The sequence below is a fragment of the Marmota monax genome, unplaced genomic scaffold (assembly GCF_021218885.2).
Source record: "Marmota monax isolate L192 unplaced genomic scaffold, Marmota_monax_Labrador192_F-V1.1 WCK01_AAM20220418_F8-fsc00073, whole genome shotgun sequence".
Classification (NCBI taxonomy): Eukaryota; Metazoa; Chordata; class Mammalia; order Rodentia; family Sciuridae; genus Marmota; species Marmota monax.
The window spans coordinates 721,841-744,960 of NW_026692846.1; the positions used below are offsets into that span (position 1 = coordinate 721,841).

General features: G+C 56.5%; 4 protein-coding genes across 5 annotated transcripts; 1 reads left to right on the forward strand and 3 right to left on the reverse strand.

The window, feature by feature from the left end:
• Nucleotides 1-408: 408 nt before the first annotated feature.
• On the reverse strand, nucleotides 409-2,515 carry Hgh1 (HGH1 homolog). Its single transcript, XM_046449263.1, has 6 exons — nucleotides 1,866-2,515; nucleotides 1,689-1,789; nucleotides 1,353-1,451; nucleotides 1,062-1,153; nucleotides 851-973; nucleotides 409-768 (listed from the first exon to the last, which is right to left on the reverse strand). The coding sequence occupies exons 1-6, from the start codon at nucleotides 2,477-2,479 to the stop codon at nucleotides 619-621; spliced, it is 1,179 nt and encodes a 392-aa protein (XP_046305219.1). The 5' UTR covers nucleotides 2,480-2,515; the 3' UTR covers nucleotides 409-618.
• A 2,748-nt stretch (nucleotides 2,516-5,263) lies between these two features.
• Wdr97 (WD repeat domain 97) lies at nucleotides 5,264-14,296 on the reverse strand. The gene is given in 25 exon segments (XM_046449084.2): nucleotides 5,264-5,598; nucleotides 5,698-5,759; nucleotides 5,836-6,371; nucleotides 6,561-6,723; nucleotides 6,796-6,917; nucleotides 6,987-7,184; nucleotides 7,299-7,487; nucleotides 7,575-7,790; nucleotides 7,878-8,012; nucleotides 9,291-9,387; nucleotides 9,493-9,599; nucleotides 9,673-9,704; nucleotides 9,707-9,869; nucleotides 9,872-9,937; nucleotides 10,030-10,179; nucleotides 10,346-10,747; nucleotides 10,839-10,971; nucleotides 11,149-11,239; nucleotides 11,313-11,549; nucleotides 11,631-11,773; nucleotides 11,856-12,555; nucleotides 12,744-12,865; nucleotides 12,995-13,623; nucleotides 13,781-13,917; nucleotides 14,095-14,296. Coding segments are annotated over 25 exon segments (5,241 nt in total). The 3' UTR covers nucleotides 5,264-5,389.
• Nucleotides 14,297-14,363: 67 nt separating this feature from the next.
• Maf1 (MAF1 homolog, negative regulator of RNA polymerase III) lies at nucleotides 14,364-17,405 on the reverse strand. The gene is made up of 8 exons (XM_046449083.2): nucleotides 17,116-17,405; nucleotides 16,222-16,348; nucleotides 15,986-16,114; nucleotides 15,748-15,913; nucleotides 15,487-15,608; nucleotides 15,286-15,405; nucleotides 14,990-15,124; nucleotides 14,364-14,864 (listed from the first exon to the last, which is right to left on the reverse strand). The coding sequence occupies exons 2-8, from the start codon at nucleotides 16,302-16,304 to the stop codon at nucleotides 14,843-14,845; spliced, it is 777 nt and encodes a 258-aa protein (XP_046305039.1). The 5' UTR covers nucleotides 16,305-16,348; nucleotides 17,116-17,405; the 3' UTR covers nucleotides 14,364-14,842.
• Nucleotides 17,406-18,104: 699 nt separating this feature from the next.
• Sharpin (SHANK associated RH domain interactor) lies at nucleotides 18,105-22,729 on the forward strand. Of its 2 annotated transcripts, none has more exons than XM_046449081.2 (9): nucleotides 18,105-18,332; nucleotides 18,615-18,789; nucleotides 21,236-21,370; nucleotides 21,441-21,582; nucleotides 21,660-21,768; nucleotides 21,851-22,004; nucleotides 22,082-22,200; nucleotides 22,289-22,417; nucleotides 22,504-22,729. In XM_046449081.2, the coding sequence occupies exons 1-8, from the start codon at nucleotides 18,138-18,140 to the stop codon at nucleotides 22,406-22,408; spliced, it is 1,149 nt and encodes a 382-aa protein (XP_046305037.1). In that variant the 5' UTR covers nucleotides 18,105-18,137; the 3' UTR covers nucleotides 22,409-22,417; nucleotides 22,504-22,729. The 2 variants fall into 2 exon arrangements, with proteins under 2 accessions (XP_046305037.1, XP_046305038.1); XM_046449082.2 differs by having other exon boundaries at nucleotides 21,444-21,582.
• Nucleotides 22,730-23,120: the final 391 nt, after the last annotated feature.

The following is a 23,120-nucleotide window of genomic DNA, read 5'->3' on the forward strand; positions in this document are numbered from 1 at the left end:
AACACCAGATTGACCTGGGACTGGAAGAGCTGACCAGGCGCAGAGGACCCTGGGGCATAGATCATGCAGAGATGGAGATCCCAAGAGAAAGTAGTACCCAGCAAGTGCTCCAAAGACAGGCCCAGGGGCATAGTCCTAGGAAGATCCCAGGATCCAGGTGTGGCTGGGTCAGTCCTCTGAGGCCAGGTCTCAGGCAGAGCAGGCCAAGGGCCCCAGGGGATGGGGCTGACAGCAGGAGGCTCTATTTGAACCTCTGAACCTGCCCATGCCCAGACTTTATAGAGGATGCTCTTCAGGATGTGCAATGCTTTCTGTCAAGTCCACCACTTTGCCTGAGAACAGGTTCCTCATGGCTCCACTGGCCCACCTATCTGCCTCATGTGAAGGCAGCTGTGGCACAGGGCCTGGTGGGCTTTGGCTCAACCTTTATTCTTATTGGTATCAACAGGAGACATAGGGTTGGGAAGTGTCCTCAACCCTCCAACATTTACTGAGCATTCACTCTAGCCTAAGTATAGCTCTGCTTCTCAGCGGGCACAGGGGATTTGAAGGTCTGTAGGCAGGTCTGGTCTAGCAGGTCTGGCAAAGGTGGCTCTGGACTCCCATGCTGAAGGGACCTCAGGTAGGTGCAGTCCCTTCCACCCTTGACTCTTGGGCCAGCTGCTGCTGCTCCCGGTCCAGCTGCTGCAGCTGTCGTTCCACATCCTCAGGCACCTGCACCTCCAGCAGGTTTTCCATGCCACATTCTGGCTCATCTCCAATTAGCACCTGCCAGGAGAAGAGGCAGGTGAGTAGAACAGCTGGACAGCTGTGGGCTCCCATTCCTCAGCCTTTCCAACCTTGCACCCACCTGGATGAGCTTTTCACAAGCCAACCGCACATCAGGCTCTGGTTCCCAGCTATGCAGCTCTCGAAGGATCAGGTAGGTTCCCTGGTCCCGCACCTGCTGCCGCCCAGGTGCAGTGGCTGTCAGCTGGGGATATTGAAGAGGTTACTCATATGTCAGTGTGCTCCTATGTGTGTGTAGAACGGTGGCATTAACATAGCACACCCCTGCTCACCAGCATGATGGCTTCAATGAGCATCTTGCGGATGTCAGCATCAGGTTCACGCTGCTTCTCTGGCGGCAGGTACTGCAGGTCAACAGGCAACCCTGGGGGTGAGTGTGGGAGGCACTGGGTGCCTTGACTGGGCAGTTAGACCTGGCTCTACCTGGGTGAGCCTCATCTGTGCTCAGCAACTCTTTCCTGGAAAGTTTCAGAAGGGGTCTGGGCACTTTCTCGTCCCTCTCCTGGGGTTGACTTCCTTCCTGCCTGGCCCACCCTTAGGCACCATCAATCCAAGCCACTCACGGTTCATCTCTTCCTCCGAGAAATCCTCAGGCCCAGCCAGAGGCAGTAGCAAGAAGGGAAGAATGTCGACTTCAGGCCCAAGCAACCACTCATGGTGTCCTGGGGGTGGGGACAAGAATAAGGTCGGGGGCCTGGGACTGTAGCTCAGTGGTAGAGCGCTTGCCTCACAGGTGTGAGGCACTGGTTTTGATCCTCAGCACCACAAAAAAATAAATACATGAAAAAATACTGTGTCAATTTACAACTAATAATAATAATAATAAGGTCGGTTCGTAGAGGACCCAGAGTCCAGTGCCCACCCCAGAAACACCCAAACCTCCCCCCCCTTCAACTCACGGTGCTCAAAGCAGCAATTCCGCAGAGTCCCTACCACCCCTCCCCTGCGCACTGAGGAGTCTGAACGCTGGATAAGGGGCAGCAGCCGCTGGACCACGCACCTATTGGAAGAGGCCTTTAGTTGCCATCCCTGCTCACTTCCACCCGCTCCCCACCCGCGCGAAGTCTGGGCTTCACCTGTCAGGGTCCAGCAGGAAGGCACGTGCGGCAGGCCGCTGGCTAAGGTTGGAGAGCAACGGCCCCAGGTAATGTAGGGGCGCGTGCGCGTTGTAGCCGCGCGTGCAGAGTGCACACACCAACCGCTCCAAGCTCGACTGCCCTGGCTCGACTGCTGCCAGTGCCGCCATCAGCGCGGCACACGGCGCAGGCTCGCGACTGAGGTTGGCTAGCGTGGCAGCCGCCTCTTCCGCCCAGGGCCACTGTGGGTCCAACGCACGACCCAACAGACGAGCCGGCAGCCCGGGGTCGGCGGCCAGAAGCGGCTCGTGCAGGCTGGGGTCAGCAGCCAAGTTCACAAGCGCGCGGGCGGCGTCGCGGGCTGGGGCAGGGGCCGGAGCCGCCGCCAGCTCACTCAGCGCCTGCAGCAGCGCCTGCTGCCCAGCCAGCAGCTGGCGGCCCGACTCCGCGCCGGTCAGCGCCAGCACGTGCTGCACTGCTGCGGCCTGCAGGTCCGCCCGCGCGCCAGGCGCCAGGAAGGGCAGCAGCTTCGCCGCCTCGGCTTCGGGGCAGGCCTCCCACCTTCCCCGCACGTTGCCGCTGGACGCACCTGGGCTGGCTCTGCCCTCCCGCATGGCGATCGGGAACTCAGCCCCCGGCCGGGGCCACAGCACCGCCCACCAGGGAAGCGGAAGTCCCGCGGCCAATCTGAGGCCGCGGTGCAGGGGGCGGGGCCAGGTAGGCGCAGGGCATTGTGGGTCGCGCGGCGCCGAGGGCGTGCGGTTTGCCCTGAAGTTCCGCTCAGGCCGAGCTAAACCTGGACCTGCCTGTTCTCCTGGGACCTCGAGGGTGTCAGGGCTTGCACACGGGTGGGACCGAGTCTGGTCAGGGGAGTGTGGCTCCGGGTTCGCCTGGAACGAAGGCCTGCCGAGTCCTGCAGGCTGCCTCCGCGTTCCTGGAGCCCGGTGCGGAGGGCCACCAGGAGGGCCACCAGGGAACCCGGGGCCGTGGGATGAGGCCTAAGGAGGCAGCCTTAGGGCATTTGTTGGAGGTGTAGACACAGTGACGCGTTCAGCACCGAGATAGGACTTAAGTGGCAACAGGAAGCGGCAGCACATCCGAAGGCTTGGTGAGACCCATGCTCCTAAAGGGGCTGCAGTGACGACAGTGTTAGGTTTCTGTGATCTGAACTTGCTTGACTTCTTTTGTGAAATTCCTGTTTTCTATTTCATATCACATTGATTTGTAGGATCCTTGTCTCTTATGTGTTCTGAACTGTTTTTAGTGTCAGTATTGTAGATATCTCCTCCCTATGCTGCCTGTCTTTCATGTCTTAATGGTGTATTTAAATGTTTTAAAACAATTTTGGGGGCTGAGGTTGTACCTCAATGGTAGAGTGCTTGCACATGTGAGACACTCGATTGGCTTCTCAGCACTACGTAAAAGTAAGTCAAATAAAGGTATTGGGCCAATCTACAAATAAAAAATAAAAAATAAAAAAAAATAAAATTTATATTCAGTACTACTATATATATTCTTATGATTCTTGATGTTTAAATTTTCCCTACTTTCTCACACTTGTATTTAAAAAGCATTTCTTGTTTTTATCATTTAAAATGTGAAACTCTAGTAGAGGGAGTCCACCATAGCCTTGGGAGTTCTTGTTTTAGTGTGCACAACTCTTTTATGAAAAAAGCAATCTTCCAGGTGCTGGCTTCCTAGTGAGCACCAGAGTACTGCTGTGTCCAGAGCTGGGATGGGTGGCACTGGCTCAGGGTGATTCTGGTGCCTGGACAGTCAGAATAGCAGCCCCCAACATGTTCACTCTTCTGCTTCTCCTGCATTTTGTAGTATGGAATAGCAGCTCCCAGTTTCTGGTAGGATTTGCCTGGCACCCTGTATAACCTGCTGCTCACCAGGACTATTTGTTTTTTCAAGGATAAATTTGAAAGAGGCACCAAATTCAGCTTTTATGTAAATCCAGCCTAACTTATTTTAGAGACTAAATTGCCACAAGTATGAGAACATTCATGTAGATGTTTACCATCTTTGCTAAATTTCCTAATTATGTTAATTATGGATGTGAATACTTAAAGTTAATACTGATATGGTACAAGGGGAATGTATCTGGTTAGTGTGATTATTTAAAATATTATGAAATTGAGAATACTTAAAAAATTAAAATATTTACTCTTTGTAAAAAAAAAAAAAAAAAAAAAAATCTTCCGATTCTTCATTCCTGGAACCTCTCAGCCTGCCTGACCTAGGGAAGAGGTGCTACTTCACAGTCTCATAGCAAAAGCCCTGCAGGCTTGCAGGCTTGGGGGTTATGGGTAAGGGATGGAAGACCAGTTCTAACCTTAAAGCCATTAAGAAGACAGGTCTAAGGTTGGAAGCTGAGAATTTACAGGAAAGGAAATCACTATGGAAGGATGTAAAAAGCTAAGGGAACTTCTCAAACAGTGCAAACAGGGCTGGGGTTGTGGCTCAGCCGTAGAGTGCTCGCCTAGTGTTGTGAGAGCCACAGTTTAGTCAGAATTACGCCTGGCATTTTTGCCAGAGGGAATGGTTGAAAGGTGACCCTGCTCCAGGATTAGGGCAGATCCTGCTGCCTCGGGAGCCTGCTACTTTGGAGTTCCCATTGAGTTCTCACGGGGTTCTGAGAGAATTGGCGTGCGGAGCCCGTGGAGGCAGTTCCGGGAAGTGTGTGTAGAGGGCTCGGTTATTTTGTGCCCAGCCAGTCTGCGGCAGCCTAGCATGTGCGAGGCCCTGGGTTCAATCCCAGCACCACATAAAAATAAGTAAATAAAATAAAGGTATTGTATCCAACTACAATTAAAATATTAAAAAACAAAACAAAACAGTGCAAAGAGCTAATGTGTGTGGAGACCCTCAGGGGTCCTGTCAGTGACCTGCCAAGCTAGCTTTGAAGGATGTGGGTGACTCTGAGATCCTGTACCCCATAGGTCAATGACTTCTATGTGGAAGGATCCAAAGGGTGCTGCTGCCTTGTTACTTCCCAGGTAAAAGCCCAGGTGTATTCTCCCAGAATACAAGTAAGGAAAACCAGGTCCCCGCAGACTGCTGTTCAAACATGCAGACTCCTCCCCACACACAGATGTACCCACTTGGAAAGTCCCCTTCATTTCTGGTCAGGGATATGACCCAGGGAATCGTCTCTAATGTCAATCACCCATCTTAACATCCAGTATTTGACCAGCACTATGGACCTCCTTTCCAGGTTGACAGGCTCATCCCACCAGGAGTGCTGCTCCACCCCATGACCATACCCCAGATGTTGTCCCATCCCAGAGACCCCCAATACTTGACGTCACATGCCACCCATCACCAGCGAATTCAGACTACTGCCATGCCTTCCTGCCCACCCCCAAGCCCTGGAGACACAGAGGTGGCATCTGTCGTCTTGCCAAAGCCTCTGGACTTTATTCTAGATGCAGGCCTATGCCAGGGAACATAGAAGACACAAGTGTTGTTGCAATTCAACTTGGCGGGATTGAGACGCAGGACCCACCGTGCCTGCCAGGTCAGCTGTAGCTGTCAGGATCCGCATCTTCGGGCAGAAAGTAGCGCTGCAGGGTGGGCTGCAGGAGCAACGGGGGCAGGGCACGAGGGGGTGCGGGCCAGCCTGGGGGGAAGGGCTGCAGCTCCACTCTCGGCAGGGGCAGCTTTAGCACCCGGATGGAACGGTCCAGTGAACGGGCACAGTGGGTGCTGAGATGTGACATCACACGGCCTGGGAGCAGGCAGGCAGGCCAATGAGACCACCAGCCAAGGCTGGGATGAGGAAAGGGTGTGGGACCAGGGACCAGTCTCCACCCTTGAGCCCACTCACCCTTCATTCTCATCCCAGAGCTCCGAGCCTTGGCTTCCTGCAGTCTAAGTATGGGGTAGTGCCTGGGAGAAGGAGTCAGGTCAGACAGACAATGCTCAGCTGCCCATGCCGGCCAGGGGGCCCCCTCGCTGCACTCACCCTTGATCCCTGGGTGGCGCCACCACAGTGTTAGGCACAGGAGGGCGCGGGGATGCAGAGCGGGGTGGCTGTTCGGTTTCCTTCTGGATCAAACTCTGCTGCTGTACTTGATGCTGCTCGCAGAAGTGGTTGAGTGCATCGACGTAGCCCAGGTCCAGCATCTGCCATTTCGACCAGTCGGTCTTTTCCAGCGGCTGTGGCAGGCCATGTGGTGCAGTGGGCATGGAGGGCTCAGGCACCGAGCAGAAGCTCTTCAGCGTCTCTGAGAGCGACCGCCTGGTCTGCCCAGTGTAAAAGTGAGCCTGGGGCTCTGGGGATCCAGCTTTAGATTCTGTGGGGGACACCACAAGCAAGGGAGGCTCCAGGACATGGAGGAGCGCCTGAGAGGCTTGCGGCCAGAAGATGCTCGAAGGAGCCCCTGAGACTGCTGAAGCCTGTGACTGGTCCTCCCTGGGAGGAAAGGAAGGCGGCCAGGTATCAGAGCCTTTGGGCAGCACCATTGACAACTGAGCTGTAGATGGCTGTAAAGTTTCCATCTGTAGAGGAAGTGGCCAGTCTAAGAAGCATCCTTGCTCCTTGGCTACTGAAATTCCCTTTTGCCTAATTCCCAGCCCCAGGGACCGGGTGCCCCACCCCTGAGCAGGAAGCCAAAGCAGGCATCCCTGTAGCCCAGGGGACCCCAGGGCTGCCTCTGGAGAAGCCCAGCTAGGCCATGTGCACCAGACCTTCAGCTGCTGGATCATGCCCTCCAGCTTCTGGCAGCAGTATAAGCGCAGCTTGGCCTTGGAATTAAGTTTGGAGCCCTGGACCCAGGTCATCATCTCCTTGAACAGGAAGCCCTCTGGGTCCCGAAGGCCCAGACCATTCAGCAGCTTCTTGAGCTCTGGCCTAGGACAAATGCATGTGGCTTATTCCAGCCTCCCCAGCTGGTAGGGAGGATGGGTCAGGAGTGTCACTTACCGGTCGGAAGCTGGAGAGTAGAGGAAGTAGGACATGAGCTCTAGCACCACATCACGGGAATCCAGGGAGCAGGCCAGCAGCAGCTGCAGTGCCAGCATCACAAACTGCTTCTGAATGTGGTCCTGTGCACAGGTGGGGACAATGGTTGGTGGGAGAAACACGGTGGGGGTGGAGGGTGTCAAGGAACCCACCTGGAGGCTGGGGGGGTTGTCCAAGTTGAGCAAGTGCAAGAGGTTGCTCTGCAGCCGACTGTGGAGGTCACTGCTCACATCAGGCAGCAGTCTCAGCAGTGCATTTAGGATATGCACACGGTCTTCCCAGATGGCCTCTGCCAGCAGGTCCACCAACATGGAGGCCAGGCCCTCCACTGTGCCCATCTCAGGGTAGGCCTACAGAACGGTAGGCTGAGACCCTGCTCCCTGTTTCACATTCAGGCAGGCTCCTGCTTTCTCCCCACACCCCATCCCAGGCCACGTTTCCCAGCTTCCCAGGCCCCCCCACACCTCCAGGGTGAAGATGGGGAACAGCTTTTTGAACCAGTTCTGGATGACGAAAGAGTGCAGGAACCTGGGCAGATGCCCATAGCGCTCTTCCCAGAGTGAATGCCCCTGGTGGTACTGGGAGCCAAAGTAGATTTTGGTCCTGGGGGCCTCATGGAAGCTCTGGGACTCGCCAATCAAGTCCATGGCGCTCTAGGGGAAGTGACAGCAACTTCAGTCCCACTTCTCTGGGTTTTGGGCACTGAGCCCACCCTGCCTGTGGCAGCCTGGGATGCATACCCCAGCCTCTGCCTCCCAGTAATCTAACTGTTGGTCAGAATACATCCTGGGTGAACTCAGAGAAGCTGAGATCCAGTCTATTTTCAGTTCCTTCTCCTCCTCCTCCTCTTCTTCCTCTTCCTCCTCAGACTTCCCATGAAGCCACTGCATCAGCCTACTGTGCCACTTGGACCACCTGTGGCGCTGTAGCCATAGGTCATCCAGGCTTGCATCTGGCTATAGAGGAGAGGGCACAAGAGGGGGCATCTGGCAGACGGTGGGGACAGTGGAGCCCTCCCTGAGCCCCCCAGCTCTGCCTCTTGCCTTGAGTCTGTTCTCAGTATAGGAGGTGAGCGTGGTCAGAGGTCTAAGATAGCTGATCTCTGTGGACGGCCACATCTGCTGAAGCACCACGGAGTTGGGCACACAGCCAGGGAAACTAATGGGTCGTGGGCAGTACTGGAGGCAGAGCACAGCAGGGTGGCTGAGAACTTGAAGCCACCCCAACTGGGATACCACCCTGGGTCACACCCATGATCATGTAGAGTCCCAAGACATGGGCCCAGTTCTGCCTGCCAGGCCTCCATCAGACTGGACAGGCAGCCCATGCTCTTAACATACAGGTGAGGGGAAAGTCTGGGGTGCCGAAGGAGGAGTGGTCCATGGACATTAACTGGAAGATGAGGGAAATCTGGGGGACAGAAGGCCTTTGGAAAGCCCCAACCCCCACACGTTCTTCTTGGCACTTGGTCTCAAACCCTGAAACAGGGAAGCCTGGGGGTAGGGGGCAGGACAGAAAGGAAGTAACTAGAGAGAGTTCAGTGGAGAACTTGAGTCAATATGCTACAAAGCTGGAAGGACAAAATGGCATGCCTAGATGGGAGCCAGCATGTGCTAAGCAAGGGGCTGGGCCTGCCTGGGCACCCACTGGGAGCAAGGGTGGGATTTTATTTTATTTTTTTAAGAATTTAACCTTGAGAGCTGGGGCTGTGGCTCAGTGGCAGAGCACTTGCCTTGCACATGTGAGGTACTGAGTTCGATCCTCAGCACCACATACAAGAAAAAAAGAAAAAAAAATAATTTAACTTTGGGGTTGGAGTTGTGGCTCGGTAGTAGAGCATTTGCCTGGCATGTGTGAGGCCCTGGGTTCAAATCTCAGCATTGCATATAAATAAATAGAATTAAGGCCCATTGACAAAAATACAAAACAAATTTTTGAGAAAAAAAAAAGAATTTAACCTTTATTTTTCATTTTGTTTTTTATGTGGTGCTGAGGATCGAACCCAGTGCCTCACCCATGCTAGGCAAGCACTCTGCCACTGAGCCACAACCCCAGCCCAAGTATGGGATCTTGAAGGGCTAGCTCCCCTTGACTTTGCTTCCCTGAAAGGTGGGGACTCTGGTCTTGCAGGATAAGCCCACTGGTGACCCACCTACAGAGTGTTCCCACTGAGGAGAGGGGTGTGCAGGAGATTCAATGGCAGGGGATCTCTGGCTCAGACTCAGGCCTCGTAGGCAACAAGGTGCTCCTGCCCACAGACACCACCACACCATAACTCCAGGAAAGGAGGCGGGGGCGGGCAGGGCGGGGGACTCTGGAGCTGGCCTCTGAGCTACAGGCAGCCATGGCCCTTAGATCCAATTTGGACACAAGAGGTTGGCAGCAAAGGGGAGATAGGGTACACAAGAAGAGTAACCCTAGGGGGGGTGCCTCTCTGGAAACCCAGAAAGCCTCACCTTGTGGGACTGCACAGTGGCAGGAAAGAAGCCCTTGAGATTTGAGAGAGGATCCTTGGGCTGTTTCTGCAGCCAAAGTGGGACCTGGAGATGGGACAGAGACTCAAGAGTTGAGCACAGCCCCTAGAGTCGCTCAAGTACTGCTCTTGAGTAGGTGGCATCCCAGCTGCTAAGTTTACCTCACCTGTGCTGTGGGAGGGAGGACGGTGGGTCCAAGGCCATGGTCATCTCCTCTCTGAGCTGCTCCAACTGCATCTGCAGATCCAGACTGAGGCCCAAGTCACAGCTCAGGGAAGAGCAGGCAAGAAGCTGAGGCAGCCAAGGAGTCAGGGGGATTCAGCCATGATGTCAGGAAGGGGGTGGGAGGGGAGGCAGGCTCCACCTTGGACACTTTGCTGTGGACCTTCTGGTGGTGGGTGGAATGGGCAAGATCACTTGGGGGGGGGGGGCAAAACGCTGGCCTGGGGCCCCTGGGGTCTGGGGGTGGAGAAGGGCTTTGGGTACTGTCTGGGCCTCACTGCTGATGGTAGCCTGCCCAAAGCAGGAGGCAGTTCTGGACAGGGTACACACGTCTTGTCTTGGAGCTCTCTTTCTGTGGTGAGGGTCATGATGCTCCCCTGCTGGGGCTCCCTTTTGAACTGCATGTCCTGAGACAGGTGGGAACAGTGGCAGTGTCAGGTCTGGGGTGAGAGGATTTGCCAGGGTCAGGGCAGAGGCTGGAGGATGGCCTCACACCCACCAATAGTCCAGGGCCATAGATCAAACGTAGGTAATTGTCAAAGGCTTCCTGGCGCTGCTTCCAGGAGGGTGGGGGCCGGGCTGCTGGGATGACCTGTCCCAGCCTCAACTCCTGAAGGTCTTGGTCACGGGCCATTATGGCCTCCAAGTCCTGAGAGGTGGGGGTCAGAGGTCAGGTTTGCTTCCTTGGAAGCCATGTGCTGCCCACATAACCACAGGTGTCCAAGCCAGCCGTAGGGACCAAGGGGCAATGGCCTGAGCCTGAGCAGGGACAGGGCTAGGCAGTGGGGTGGCAAGAAGGTCAGTATCCACCCCACCTCCTTCATCACTAGCTGCTGGGGTGTTGCTGTCTGGCGACGGGTGGAGAGCAGGGCTGGGCTGCAGAAAGGGAAAAGCACAGGTGCGATACAGTCCAGGAGGACAGGGCAGAAAGCAGGACAAGGACCAGCCAGGAGAGGGAATGGCAGGGCTGGGACGGATGTGGCAGCCTCTGAGCAGTCCAGGAGTCCTGAGTCCTCATGCAGGGGGCACACAGTCAGGCCCTGACCCCAGGGGCTAAATGGGAGTCTCAAGGACAGCTGAGACCTGCCAGAAGACTTGAGACTGAATGCCCCATGCAGGTTGGTGAGCCTTTGCATCTGGATGCAGGTCAGTGACTCGTGGCTGGTCAGTGGCAATGGAGGGTCATCCACCACGTCAGGAGCCTTCTGGCACAGGTTCTGGGCAAGCAAGAGAAGCTTGGATCCCTGATCCTCAGGGCCTGTCCTCACGCAGCAGCCCCACTTTGCCCATCCTGACCTCACTGCATACCTTAACTAGGTAGGCTGTGGGCAGATAGAGCCTGTGGGAGACTAGGCAGAGACGGGAACCCAGTGCCAGCACCAGGTCTCCACTGTTGCTGGAGAAGGCCAGGGCCTGAGGGGAACCGTCCAGCTGCAGGAGCCTGCAGGGGTACCCAGAGGACCACTCCTGCTTCAGAGAGGGAAACTGAGGCAGTATCAGGGGCAAGGCCCTGTGTCATTCCACTCCCTAGCCATTGGGCTGTGGTGGGAGGCAGAGGTTTGGAGAGCCCAGTGGCTATACCCCAGGCCCCAATCCCCTCCCCAGGGCCCCAGCCCACCGCAGAAGGCGGTTCTCAGAGGTCCAGATGCGGATGGTGCAGTCCAGGCTGGAGCAGGCATACAGCTTGAGTGTGGGGCAGCAGCACAAGCCTGGAGACAAGGTTAGGTCAGGACCAGACTAACATGGAGGCCCAGGCTTTGCCTTTTTGTTCTGTCCCCTCACCAGTGATGTGGTCCATGGGATCATCCTGGGGCCGGTGGTCACAGCGCCGGCCCTCACCCAAGCCAAACTGCACCAGGCCATAGGTGGCACTATTTGGGTCCTCAAAGCCTACAGTGATGCGTTTACCCAGAGCACAAAGCACCACAACTGGGTGGCAGCAGGAGAAGGTGCGCAGCAGGCTCAGGCTCTCCTCTGCATAGGGGAAGACACGCCACATCTTCACGGTCAGATCTCCACCTGTGGGACAGCGGGAGCAAGGCTGAGCTGCCCGGAAAGGCAGGGGCTCCCGAGCCGGCTTCAGGAAGTGGAGGTACTAACCCGAAGAAACGATGCTGTTCCAGGTGGACGCAATGGCGGTAACAGGGCCTGGGCTGTGCGCCTCTGTATGGAACACAGTTTTCGAGGAGAGCCAATCAAGCACCGAGAGTGCGCCGTCTGTATGCCCTATCACTGGCAGGTACCTGCGGGTGGTGACGGAGCCTGTTGGTATGAGCTCAGTCACCGCTCCCCTCCCGTCTGGATCTCGCTGGCTCCGGCGCCCACCGGTTCTTGTTCTTCCAAGCCCAGGCCATGGCGCTGCGGCGCAGATCGCCCTTGTTCTGGCGCACGATCTCCCAGCAGACTAACGCGCTACCGGGGTCTGTGAGGTGGCTGTACAAGTGCAAGCAACAGGGCTGTGGCGCCGGGGGCGGTGGCGGGCACACACGATGCAGCACGCTCATGGGGCAGCATGCTGCGTTGGCGCGCACCAGGTGTCCTGTGCGCGTCAGCAGCCACAGGGCCTCGCGCGGAAGGCAGTAGGCCACCGCAACCGCGCAGTCCTCGGCCTCGAGCAGCAGTGCGCTCACTGTTCTCCCTGTTGCAGCTGACACCAGGTAGACGGAGCCATCCACACAAGCGCATACGAGGCGCGCGGGCAGAGATGGGTTCACGGGCGCTGGTAGCGCAGGCGCCACCTGGAGGTAGAGCACGGGCGCGGGCAGCTGCGCCAACGGCGAGTAGAGCTCGCTCAGGCGCCAAAGCTCCACGCTGCTCGCGCACAGAGAGAGCACCGGCCAGCCCCGGGCCGCAGGTGCCAGCAAACGGCTCACGCGCGCGGACAGCACGTCCTGGCCCCAGGAGCACAGCGCCACCTCTCCCACCTGCGCCGCCGCCTGCAGGTCCCACGTGCGCAACGTTCCATCCTGAGAGGCGGAAGACACTCGGGTGGTGTTCGGGAGAATGACCATTGCTGTCACCGGGCCTGCGGGAGCGCACATCTCAGGCACACCAGGGAATGAGGGAAGGGAGCTGTTGGCCCGGGATGCAGCCAACGCAGAGAATCTTGGTCAGACCCAGCAGAAATCTCCAACAGCTCAGAGCTCAAAGGCAGAGGGCCGAGCTCCGGGTGCAGAGAGAATACACTACAAGAGCATCTTGGGAGCAGCGCACCTGTGTGACCCACGAACACCATGCGGATCTGCCAGTTAACCTCCCACACCTTCACCGTACTGTCTTGGGAAGACGTCACCATGGCCTTTGCCTCCTCGAAGTAGGCCAGGTCAGAGATGATGCTGGGGATTAGAGAGAATGGGGAGGCCCCGTGGACTCAGCACTGCCTAGTGTGTTGCAGTCTGCACCCCTGCCATGACCAGCTCTCTCTAGGGGACCACCTTGTCTTCCAGTCCCCAGCCCCGCCTCACGTTTTGTGCAGATTTTGGCGCACATCTGTGAGATTCCAGGCTTGTAGATCGAAGGTGAGCACAGCTGAGCCGTAGGCTGCGAAGCAGTGTGTGTCTTGGTGGGTAGACCCTGGCCCCAGAGCCAGACGCTTGAGTGTGCCGGCCAGGCCTGGTGGTGGCTGCAGGGGTAAGCCACGCAGCACCAGGCGGCGACCACCTGAGCGGAACTTGAAGAGAGCCAGGCTGCCGCCCACCTCAGCCACAAGCAGCAGCCCCAGGTTGGGCACCGGCAGGCAGCAAGTGGGCTCACGGCCTAGCACCCTACCCACCTCTGGCGGGCTCAACCACAGCAGGCTGAGGTCTGGCCTTAGTATGGCCAGCCCTGTGGGGCCCCAGCCTACAAAGCGACCCACCGCTCCCAGAGGGCCCAGCACAGCTACCAGACCAGTAAGTGCCACAGGGGCCAGCAGCGTCTCCTGAGCCCAGCCATCCTTTTTATGCAGGTGCAGGCAACCTGCCCCATCCAGCACCACGAAATGTCCTCCCACTGGGTCTTGTGCCACGGATCGCAGCCCAGCTGGCACCTCCAGGCGGCGCAGTGGCTCCAGCCCATGTGTCAAGCGAGCAACGCGCAGCTCAGCTCTCTTTTCCTGCGGGCCAGGGTGGGCAGGATCTGCAGTTAGGGGTGGGGGCTGGGCTCTTCTGCAGAGGGAAACTCGAGGGATCCAATGGAGCTGGTGCAGAGGACCCCCAGGGGAAGGGCTGGACTGGGAAGAGACCAGTGGCAGATGCTGGGCCAAATCACACCTTTTCCACAACATTATGGAGGCCAGTACGAATGAGCAGCCACAGCTGGTGGGCGCGGGTACACAGGGGCACGTTTTGCCACTGCTGGGTGCTGGTGAAAAGCTGCAGGCCCTGCGACTGCTCCAGGGAACACAGCTCTGCGGGCCAATGGAGGGAGTGCTGTTACCTGTGGCCTTGGGCCCCACCCTGGAGTGCCCTTCTCCAAGTGCCCGGTTGAATCAGTTACTGCCCAGAGGAGTTGTGTTCCCAGAACCTAGTCCAAATGAGTTCTGTTTCTGGCCGGGTGCCTAGGGGGTAAGGCCAATCCCCCTCACCATTCTTTTCTGACAGCAGCCCAGGGTCTGGGTTGTCAAAGCCGTCTGCATCATACAGGTCTGAGTCCAGAAGCAAGTTATCGCCTTCTGATGATAAGGGCTTGCTTGTGTCCAACATGTTAGCCTCCATTTTCACAGCTGTGTGTCCAGATGACCAACAGCTCTGGGAAACTAACCGTTTTCCTGGCGGGTCGGGCAGCATCGGTTGCTAGGATATGAATGGCAGGCCCCGCCCACAATGCAGGCCCCGCCCACACGACGCACTGAGGTCCAGAGTCACAGAAACTTTTATTGGAAACAAATGAGCTGCAGCAAGGTGACACTCAGTGCACACAGCCCACCTGGAGAGGTGGGGGGAACAGGTAGGCACCAGGGGCCACTGGCTCAAGACAGGAGCCTGCTTGCTGGGTCTCAGGCCAGGAGTGTACAGACCCAGTATGAAATACAAAAATAAACTCTGTGGTCCAGCTGTCCCTGCTGTGGCAGTCTGCTTGGGCAGGGCAGTCACTCTTTCCAGCAGGCCCCGTGCTGTCTAGTCCAGTCACAGCATGGGCAGTAGGAGCCTTCGAGGATGAGTGCACATCCACAGGCTGGAGCCAAAGGGCTAGGCAGATTTGGCCTTGGGCAGCGCCAGGACAGTGATAGTGCCAGGGTATGGCCAGCAGCTGGGGAGGCCCTGGGCCCCTCAGGTGGGTAGGTCCAGGCACTGGTTGAAGCTGGATGAAGCTGGGGCCTCTGCTTCTCCTCATCACATACAGATCACAGGGACCCTGGGCAAAGGTTGACATACAATGAGTTTGAGGAGCCACCACTCAGGAGACAAGGCAGAAGAGACCCTGACCTGGCCCAGGCACTAGAGGCTCCAAGGACTGGGACCACCACCACCATCACATACCTGTCCTCCTCCATGGTGCTGGTCTCTTCAGCCCTGCCCTCACTGCCTCCGCCTCCACTCTCTTCCTCCACTTCTTCCTCCCCCAGTTCCATGTCCAGCTCATTGCCTGCTTCTGAGGGTGTGTAAGTGGAACCACTGGGTGGGAAGTGGGGAAACAATCTTAGGACCATCTGCCCCAGGCCTGCTGATGGCCCAGGGAGGATGTCCAGGCAGCACAAAGTTGAGAACAGATGGGCAACCTGAGGAGATGGTGAGGCCCAATAGGAACTGGAGGAAGGGAGACTGGCAGCACCAACCTGATGGAGCGGCAGCTGAAGAAGACAATTCGCTTGAGCCGCTTGTTGTAGAAGAAATAATTGAAAGACCAGAGGCTGCCATCCTCCCCAAAGGGGTCCGAGTCTAGGTCTGGGTTATAGCTGCAGAGTAGGCCAAGACATAGTATGAGACTCTCCGTGTCACATATACCTAGGGGTCTACCTGTGAAGATACAGGCCCACCTGTAGATGTCACATTCAGCTAGACAGATCTCCTCATCCACTGCGTCCCACAGCTGCGGCTTGAGGGCCTTGAAGTCTTCCCGCACAGCTGAGAACAGGCTGCAGTTGACTGCATTCACCACCTAGGGCAGGACACACTGGGGCTGATAGGGGTCCAGGGCAGGGTCCAGGACCAAACAAGGCAGAGCCCAGGCTGATGTGGGGAAGGCAGTGGGAAGGCAGTGGGAATGGCTGTGGGTGGGGCTCCCTCCCAGTCCTCACCCAGCTCAGGCTGGGCTCCCGGCTGAATTCGTGGCTTCGGGCTGTGCTGAAGTCATAGTCTGGCCTGAAGGACTCATTGAGTGTGGCAATCAGATAGAAGAGGGTCTTGCGACTGCACTTGTCACTGAGAGGACCCTCATCTTCACCACCCTGGCTTTTGCTCAGTCTGCACAGAGACAAACATCAGCCTAGACTGCCATCCCACAGACCCAAAGAGGCAGGTCCTATCTCAGCTCACCTGCTGGGGCTGAGGCCCGAAGTCTGGGGTGGGGATAGTGCCTCCAGCACATGGGGCTGACCCTCCTGGCAAAACTGCTTGAACATGTGTTTGTCATCTCCTGCCATCTTACACGAGTAGCTCTCAATCCTATGGGATGCAGGCAGGAACATGGAGCATTCTGTCGCTTCAAGTTTCAACTCAGGGGCCAGGGCAGTGACCTCTGAGATGCTGGCCCCCAGAGCTTCCAGCCTCACCTGCCAATGATGTGGGCATCTCCAGTCTCTACTGTCAGTTGTGAGTTGATGGCCTCAAAGCTCGAGTTCTCCAACAGCTTCATGTCCTTGGGGAAAAGACTCCTTGCTCCAGAAGGGCTAGTGCTGCCTAAGGATATGGGAAGCCAGGTCATGGGTATCTGCTCATATGGGGCTCTACCTTCAGTCCCCCTACTCCAGAGCTCTGTACACAACTGGGTCTAGCCTTTGCCCAGGGTTTGCACAGGCCTTCTCTCTCCTCTGACCTGCTCCCAAACACTAAGGACGGGCTGAGAGATGAGATCCTGTCATACCAAAGCAGCAAGTCCAAGATCCAGCTCAGCCACACCCCCCTGTATAACACAGGCTTCTAGGGCCAGGCTGGGGGACCTACCCCATCCTGCTCACCCTGGGGCTAAACGAATACGGTATTCAAGGCTTCCCTTTCCCATCCAGAGGAAGAGTGCCCAACGAATACGAGGATCACTTTAGCCTGCGAAGGGGTATGACTCCTGTAGTAGTCTTCAGGCTGGGCTGGGCTCCCCTCCATCCTGGGGCTCTGCCCCTATTCTAGGGTCTGCTTTTTGGCAAGGAGAGGAAACCTATAGGCTCCACCGTTATGCTCTGCAAGTACGCCTGATCTCTTCCGGTAACAAGGAGCGGAGCGAGTTGCTACTGCCTAACCAGCAAGCTGCATCGTTCGCCTGGTCGCGCGAGGGGGAACCTGCCAGGCCGCGGCAGAACTACAAGTCCCAGGAGGCAGCGCGTCGGGTGCGGGGCATCTGCCAAGCCGTGGCGGAACTACAAGTCCCAGGAGGCAGCGCGCCCGCGCCAGGCCCGCCGGGAGCTGTGGTTCCGGCGGCCCCGGACGGCACGGGGCACAGGACAGACACCCACCTGTATGGGCCTGGCAGATCGGGCCGGACCGGTCTGGTCGCTTTGCGTCGGTACCGGGGCGAAAGCAAGGCGGACTCCGCGCGGTGCGGCCTCCTCAGGGGCGGAAAGCGGCGCCGCGGCCTCCACTCGGGTCGCACTGTATCTGGGAGAAGCTCCGCGGCGACGTCCCGTTACTCCCGGCCCTGCCGGCCCATCCGGGTTGCCACCGCGACATAGCCTCGCCCCCCTGCACAGCGCCCGCTCTCGCGACCGACCTGCTGTCGACCGCCACAGATCGACCCAGCGAGCGAGAGAACCTGCGACCTCCGCCTCCGGACAACAACAAGCGTCCGCCAGGCCCGGCCCCACGCCTCTGAGTGGCCCGCTCCAGCTTCGGAGATCGGGAGCGCAACTAGCCATTGGGGGCGGTCCCTGCCGCTCAGTCCTGATTTCCACTCCTGCTGGCCGTGGGGCCTGTCTGTCACCGTCCCTCGTACTAACCCACCTCCTCCCCGGCGCTCATTGGTCAGGAGCCCGCCTGCCCCGCCCCAGGGGTCCGCCCTGGTTCCTTGAGCGGCGCGGGCCCGCGGAGCGCGCAGTGTGGGCGTGGCGGGGCTGAGGTTACTCTGGGCGGTGGTCCGCTGACCCGGGCTACTGGGAAGTGCCGCGGACTTGCCTCCCTTCTCCATCCTGTCTCTGAAGAACGTTTCGGGCCAGGCTGTAGCCTACCCTCACCCGAGCTTTTGAGGCCAAAAGCCCGCCCCAGGCCGCGCTTCAAAAGCCTGACACTTTGGCCCCGAGACCCGGCTCAAACGTGACGCCCGCGGCCGGAGGTGTCCGGAGGCCCTCGGGCCGTGTCCATCCCTCGGCACGGCAGGCCGATCAGGCTCCGCAGCAGCGCTGCCCTGCATCCCTCCTGGGCCCTGACGATCTGCCGCCCCCGGAACCCAGGCTCACGATTTGAGTTTCTGGCCGGCGGAGGCGCTCCGCAGCGCGATCTCACGGAAGTCGGCTCGGAAGACCTTGACCCGCCGGGACCGGAGATGGCGCCGCCGGCGGGCGGGGCGGCGGCCGCAGACCCGGGCTCAGCCGCAGTGCTCCTGGCTGTGCACGCCGCGGTGAGACCGCTGGGCGCCGGGCCCAACGCAGAGGCGCAGCTGCGGAGGCTGCAGCTGAGCGCGGATCCCGAAAGACCCGGGCGTTTCCGACTGGAGCTGCGAGGCGCGGGGCCCGGAGCGGTGAGTGCGGACCGGGGCTGGAGCCCAAGACCGGGCGCCTCCGCTAGCCCACAGCGTGCCCTTAAGCCGTTACTTTTCTTTGGTTGCCTTCTGGTCTGTAAAATGGGGATGGTGCTGGTTCCTACCTTACAAACTGTTGTGAAGATTTGGTAAGATAATAGGTGGAAAGGGTTTAGGACCGCGTAAGTGATCTAGTGATCTACAAATGTTTTCTTGTCTTTCTTTGATTAGCATGTGGTTCAAAGTGGGAAACCACTGATCCTGGACTCTCCTACTCCACAGGTCAGTCTGGAGTGGCCCTTGGAGTCAATCTCCTATACCATCCGCGGCCCCAGTCAACATGAGTTGCAGCCTCCACCAGGAGGGCCCGGAACTCTCAGTCTGCGCTTCCTCAACACTCAGGAAGCTCAGCAGTGGGCAGCCTTGCTGCGAGGTGCCACCGCAGAGGGACAGAATGGTCAGTGCCCTGGAATTAAGTATGGAGTAGCTCTGTCCCCCCAGGACTGGGTGGGGACAGTGATGGGAAAAGCTAGGGGCCTCGAAAGGCGCTCAGGAGGAAGAAAGTGAAAGAAAGAAAAGGCTGAAGAGCTGGAGCCTGGATAGACTAGGGTGGAAAGAAGAGCAAGTAGGACTGCAGGACCCTAGTGAGTTCAAGAGCAATAGTGGTACTTAGCAGAGTGACAGGCTCAGATTGAGACTTCTGCAGTAGGACGGGTTTGTGCAAAGGGCAGGAGAGGATGATTCCAGAGAGTTTTAGGAGATGGAATTAGCTAAGTTTCATGGTCATTTAAATAAAACAGTTCAAGACTGAAACCTGGGGGCTGGGGCTATAGCTCAGAGGCAGAGTGCTTGCCTAGCGTGTGTGAGACACTGGGTTGGGTCCTTAGCACCACATAAAAATGAAACAAATAGGGTCTGGGGTTGTGGCTCAGAGGTAGACACTTGTCTGGCATGCGTGAGGCACTGGATTCCATCCTCAGCACCACATAAAGTAAAATAAAGACATTGTGTCCACCTACATGTAAAGATTAAGTTAAAAAATAAAGAAACAAAGGCATGCTGTCCATGTACAACTAAAAGAAAAAAAAAAAAAAAAAAAGCTGAAACCAGGGGCCAGGTAGTGCAGGGCTCCTAGACAGGGCCTGTTTAAGAGGGCATGGATGTTCTGGGTTCTTTCTTATTATTATTTTTTAGTTGTAGATGGACACAATATATTTATTTATTTATTTTTATGCGTTGCTGAGGATAAAACCCAGGATCTCACACTTGCAGGGCAAGTGTTCTACCACTTAGCTACAGCCCCAGCCCGGATGTTCTGGGTTCTTAAAACATCTTGGCTGAAGCTGGGGCTCTAGATAGGTCAACCAAGTCACTAATAAAGAACCTTAAAGAGAAGAGGGCTGGCATGCAGAGATTGCCTTAGGGAAAGAAAAGAGAAGCCACAAATAGTATAGAGGAAGACAACCAGACAGTGTTATTCATAAGAGGCCCTGGCAAGTCAGCTTTGGAAAAGGGAGACAGCACTTTTCATTCATTAGTATGTGTACCCAGTGCCTGCTCTGTACTGGGCACTTATTTAACATGAATAAACCTCCACCCTCTTGGAGGCTGCATTTCTACATGGGAGACATGTGAAGTAAGAAAATTCTTATTAGACATGGAGAGAGTCGGTGCTGGAGCTAGGAGGGAGGGAACATTATTTAAAGTAGGGTGACAGGACCAGGTGCAGAATAATCCCAGTGATGTGGGAGGCTGATAAAGGAGGATGACAAGTTCAAGGCCAGCCTAAGCAGTATTTCATTTATTTTGAAATAGTGGGACCCTATTTCAAAATAAATGAAAGGACTGGAGTAAATAGAGGTGGCAAGGAAGGCCCCTTGAAAGGGTGACACTTGAGTAGAATTTGAAGATCAGTCAGTATCTAAGAAGTGGGTTGGACTGTGTTCATTAATTAATTAATCAACATTAATTTATACAGTTACTATATACCCAGCTCTAGAGATTGTAGTTATTTGTATGATCATCTATTTAATACTATCTCTTTCTTTACAATATATGTTCTATACAGAAATGCCTGAGAATATCTTGTCCACCTCTGAATTCCCAGTACCTCATATATATTATTAGATGCACAATAAACATTTTTTGAATGGAAAAAAAAAAAAAAGTATTTGAAGGTCCTAGCATGAGCCTTGTGGTCTTAGGAGCAGCAAATACAAAAGCCCTGAGGGGAACATATGCAAGCAACCCTCAAGACACAGGCACAGGGCTGGGTGCTTGGAGGACTCTACTTATTTTAGTGGGATAAACAGTTCAAGAAGTCAAGGGCCTGAGGCCATCAAAGAAGCTGTGTCAGCACTGGCTGAGAACCCCCCCCCCCCCACTCATTGCAGGGAGCTATCCTCAAGTGGGAGGTAAGAAGGGAGAGAGCAGTTATGTCCAACTGTGTATCTTTACCGTCATCCTTGAAAGGACAGTGTGTTCTGTGCATAAGGGCTAGCCAGGAGAAGGGAGATCAGTGAGGGCAATCACCTTGTAGTAGACTACAAGGCTACTGTTGGGCAGGAGGGGGAAGGCCCCTCTGTCTGAGGACCTGCTGTGGTTCTGCTGTGTGGAGGAAGGGCACCAGCAGGACAGGCAACAGAAGAGTTCAGAAAGACTCCAGGTCCCCAACAGGAATCCAGGGCAGTTCCAACAAGTCAGGTGGTGTGGGGGGGGGGGGGAGTGCAGGGACCTCTCAGGGGTTTTTAAGGGCAAGCTAGGAGGGGGAGGGTTATTTTGAAGTGTAAGCTGAGGTAGGGCCTGACATGGGCTGTGATGAGGAAAAAGACAAAGGTCCTGGAAACCCCAGGGCAGAGAGGCTTGGGCAGGGGCCAACAACCACTCCACATTTTCCCTCCTAGGCAGTGGCAGCCCACTCCTAGCCCTGGGCCCAGAAACATGTCCTGTTTCCTCACCCAGTCCCCCTGTGGTCCCAACACTCAAAGTGCCCCAACCTGAGGTGGATCTTCAGAGCCCTGGAGACTTGATGGAGAAAGGTAAGGACAGATAGCCAGAGGGGTCTGAAGGAAGTGGCTGGTGTGATTTTGACAGCTGTCCTCCCTTTAGAAGAGCTGACTGGGCTCCTGGCCCAGGCCATTGCAGGTGGGGACGAGAAGGGAGCAGCCCAAATAGCAGCAATCCTGGCCCAGCGTCACGTGGCCCTCAGTGTCCAGCTTCAGGAGGCCTGCTTCCCGCCTGGTCCCATCAGGTGAGGCCTGATCCTCATCTTGCCCTGCTGATCTTCTCAGGTTCCCCAAACAACCTCTGACCCACATTCTGACCCAGGCTGCAGGTCACAGTTGAAGATGCCACATCCGCTGCATCCTCGGCATCCTCTGCCCACATCTCACTGCAGGTCCACGCTCACTGTACCATCTCAGCTCTCCAGGAACAGGTGAGCATGGGGTCCAGAGAGCCCTGTAGTGGTGGTGGGTAATCCCGGGTGACACTCCCCAGCCCTGATGCTCTGACCCTAGGTGTTCTCAGAGTTCGGTTTCCCACCTGCTGTGCAACGCTGGGTCATTGGGAGGTGGCTGTGTGCCCCTGAGCGCAGCCTTGCTTCCTATGGGGTCCAGCAAGATGGGGACCCTGCTTTCCTCTATCTGCTCTCCACTCCCCAAGAAGCCCCAGGTTGGTCCTTGATGGGGGTAGGTGAGGGAGGTGGGGTGCAGCCCAAGATAGTCCTAAGCCCCTGTCCTCTGCCACAGGATGCAGCCCTCAACGCTTGCAGAAGATGGAAGGGGAACTAGGACGGTTCTTTCCTCAGTCATTGGGGCTGTCCCGTGCCCTGCAGCCAGCCAGTTCCAGCCTCCCCGGCCCCCTTCAGGTGGGCAATGGGCATGAGTGGGCAGTGGGCAGGGGTTGGCTAGGCACACTAGAAGTGAAGAAACAGCAACGGTCTTCCACCTCTCTAGCCTGGCTGGTCCTGTCCTTCCTGTACCTTCATCAATGCCCCAAATCGCCCTGGCTGTGAGATGTGTAGCACCCAGAGGCCCTGCACCTGGGACCCCCTTCCTACATCGTCTACCCAGTAGCCACCAAAGGTACAGGTGGTGGGGTGGCTGGAGGAGGGGGGTGCACACAGTATAGAACAAGCAGGAATGATCTGTCTCTTCCCCCCTGGTTACAGAACATGGCCCTTCCCTGGAAGGCCTAAATGCCTGGACTATCACCTGATCTCAGGAGACCTCTGCTGGCTGCTCATTGGGGACAGACAAGAGGGTTGCAGGGAAGAGCTATAAGTTAGACACAAAAGGGGCTGGGGTTGTGGCTCAGCAGTAGAACGCTTACCTAGCATGGAGGCCCTGGGTTTGATCCTCAGCACAACATAAAAATAAATAAATAAATAAAATAAAGGTATTGTGTCCAACTACAACTAAAAAAATCAAAGTCCCAGTGTCCCTTTACTGTGTCGTGGTGCAGAGCTGCCCCAGCCTATCCAAGGCTGCTGGGAGAAGACAAGACAGAACCTGGCCCTCATTCGTCAGTCCAGGTATCTGCTGATCACAGGATCTTGGCACTCAGACCTCTTCCCAAGCCCCCCAGACCTTCAGGGGTTCTCCTAGCTGCTGATCACTGGGATAGGGTCGCTGGGGGCTCCGTGCACTAAGGCGAATCCTATAAGCTCTACCCCTACTGCTGGTCTTGCCTTCTGCTGTTTATCCTGGCTCCCCAGACTCTGGACACCACTCCCTCCAGCCAAGATAACACCAACATGGGTGTTTTCCCTCCCCACTTAGGGACAGG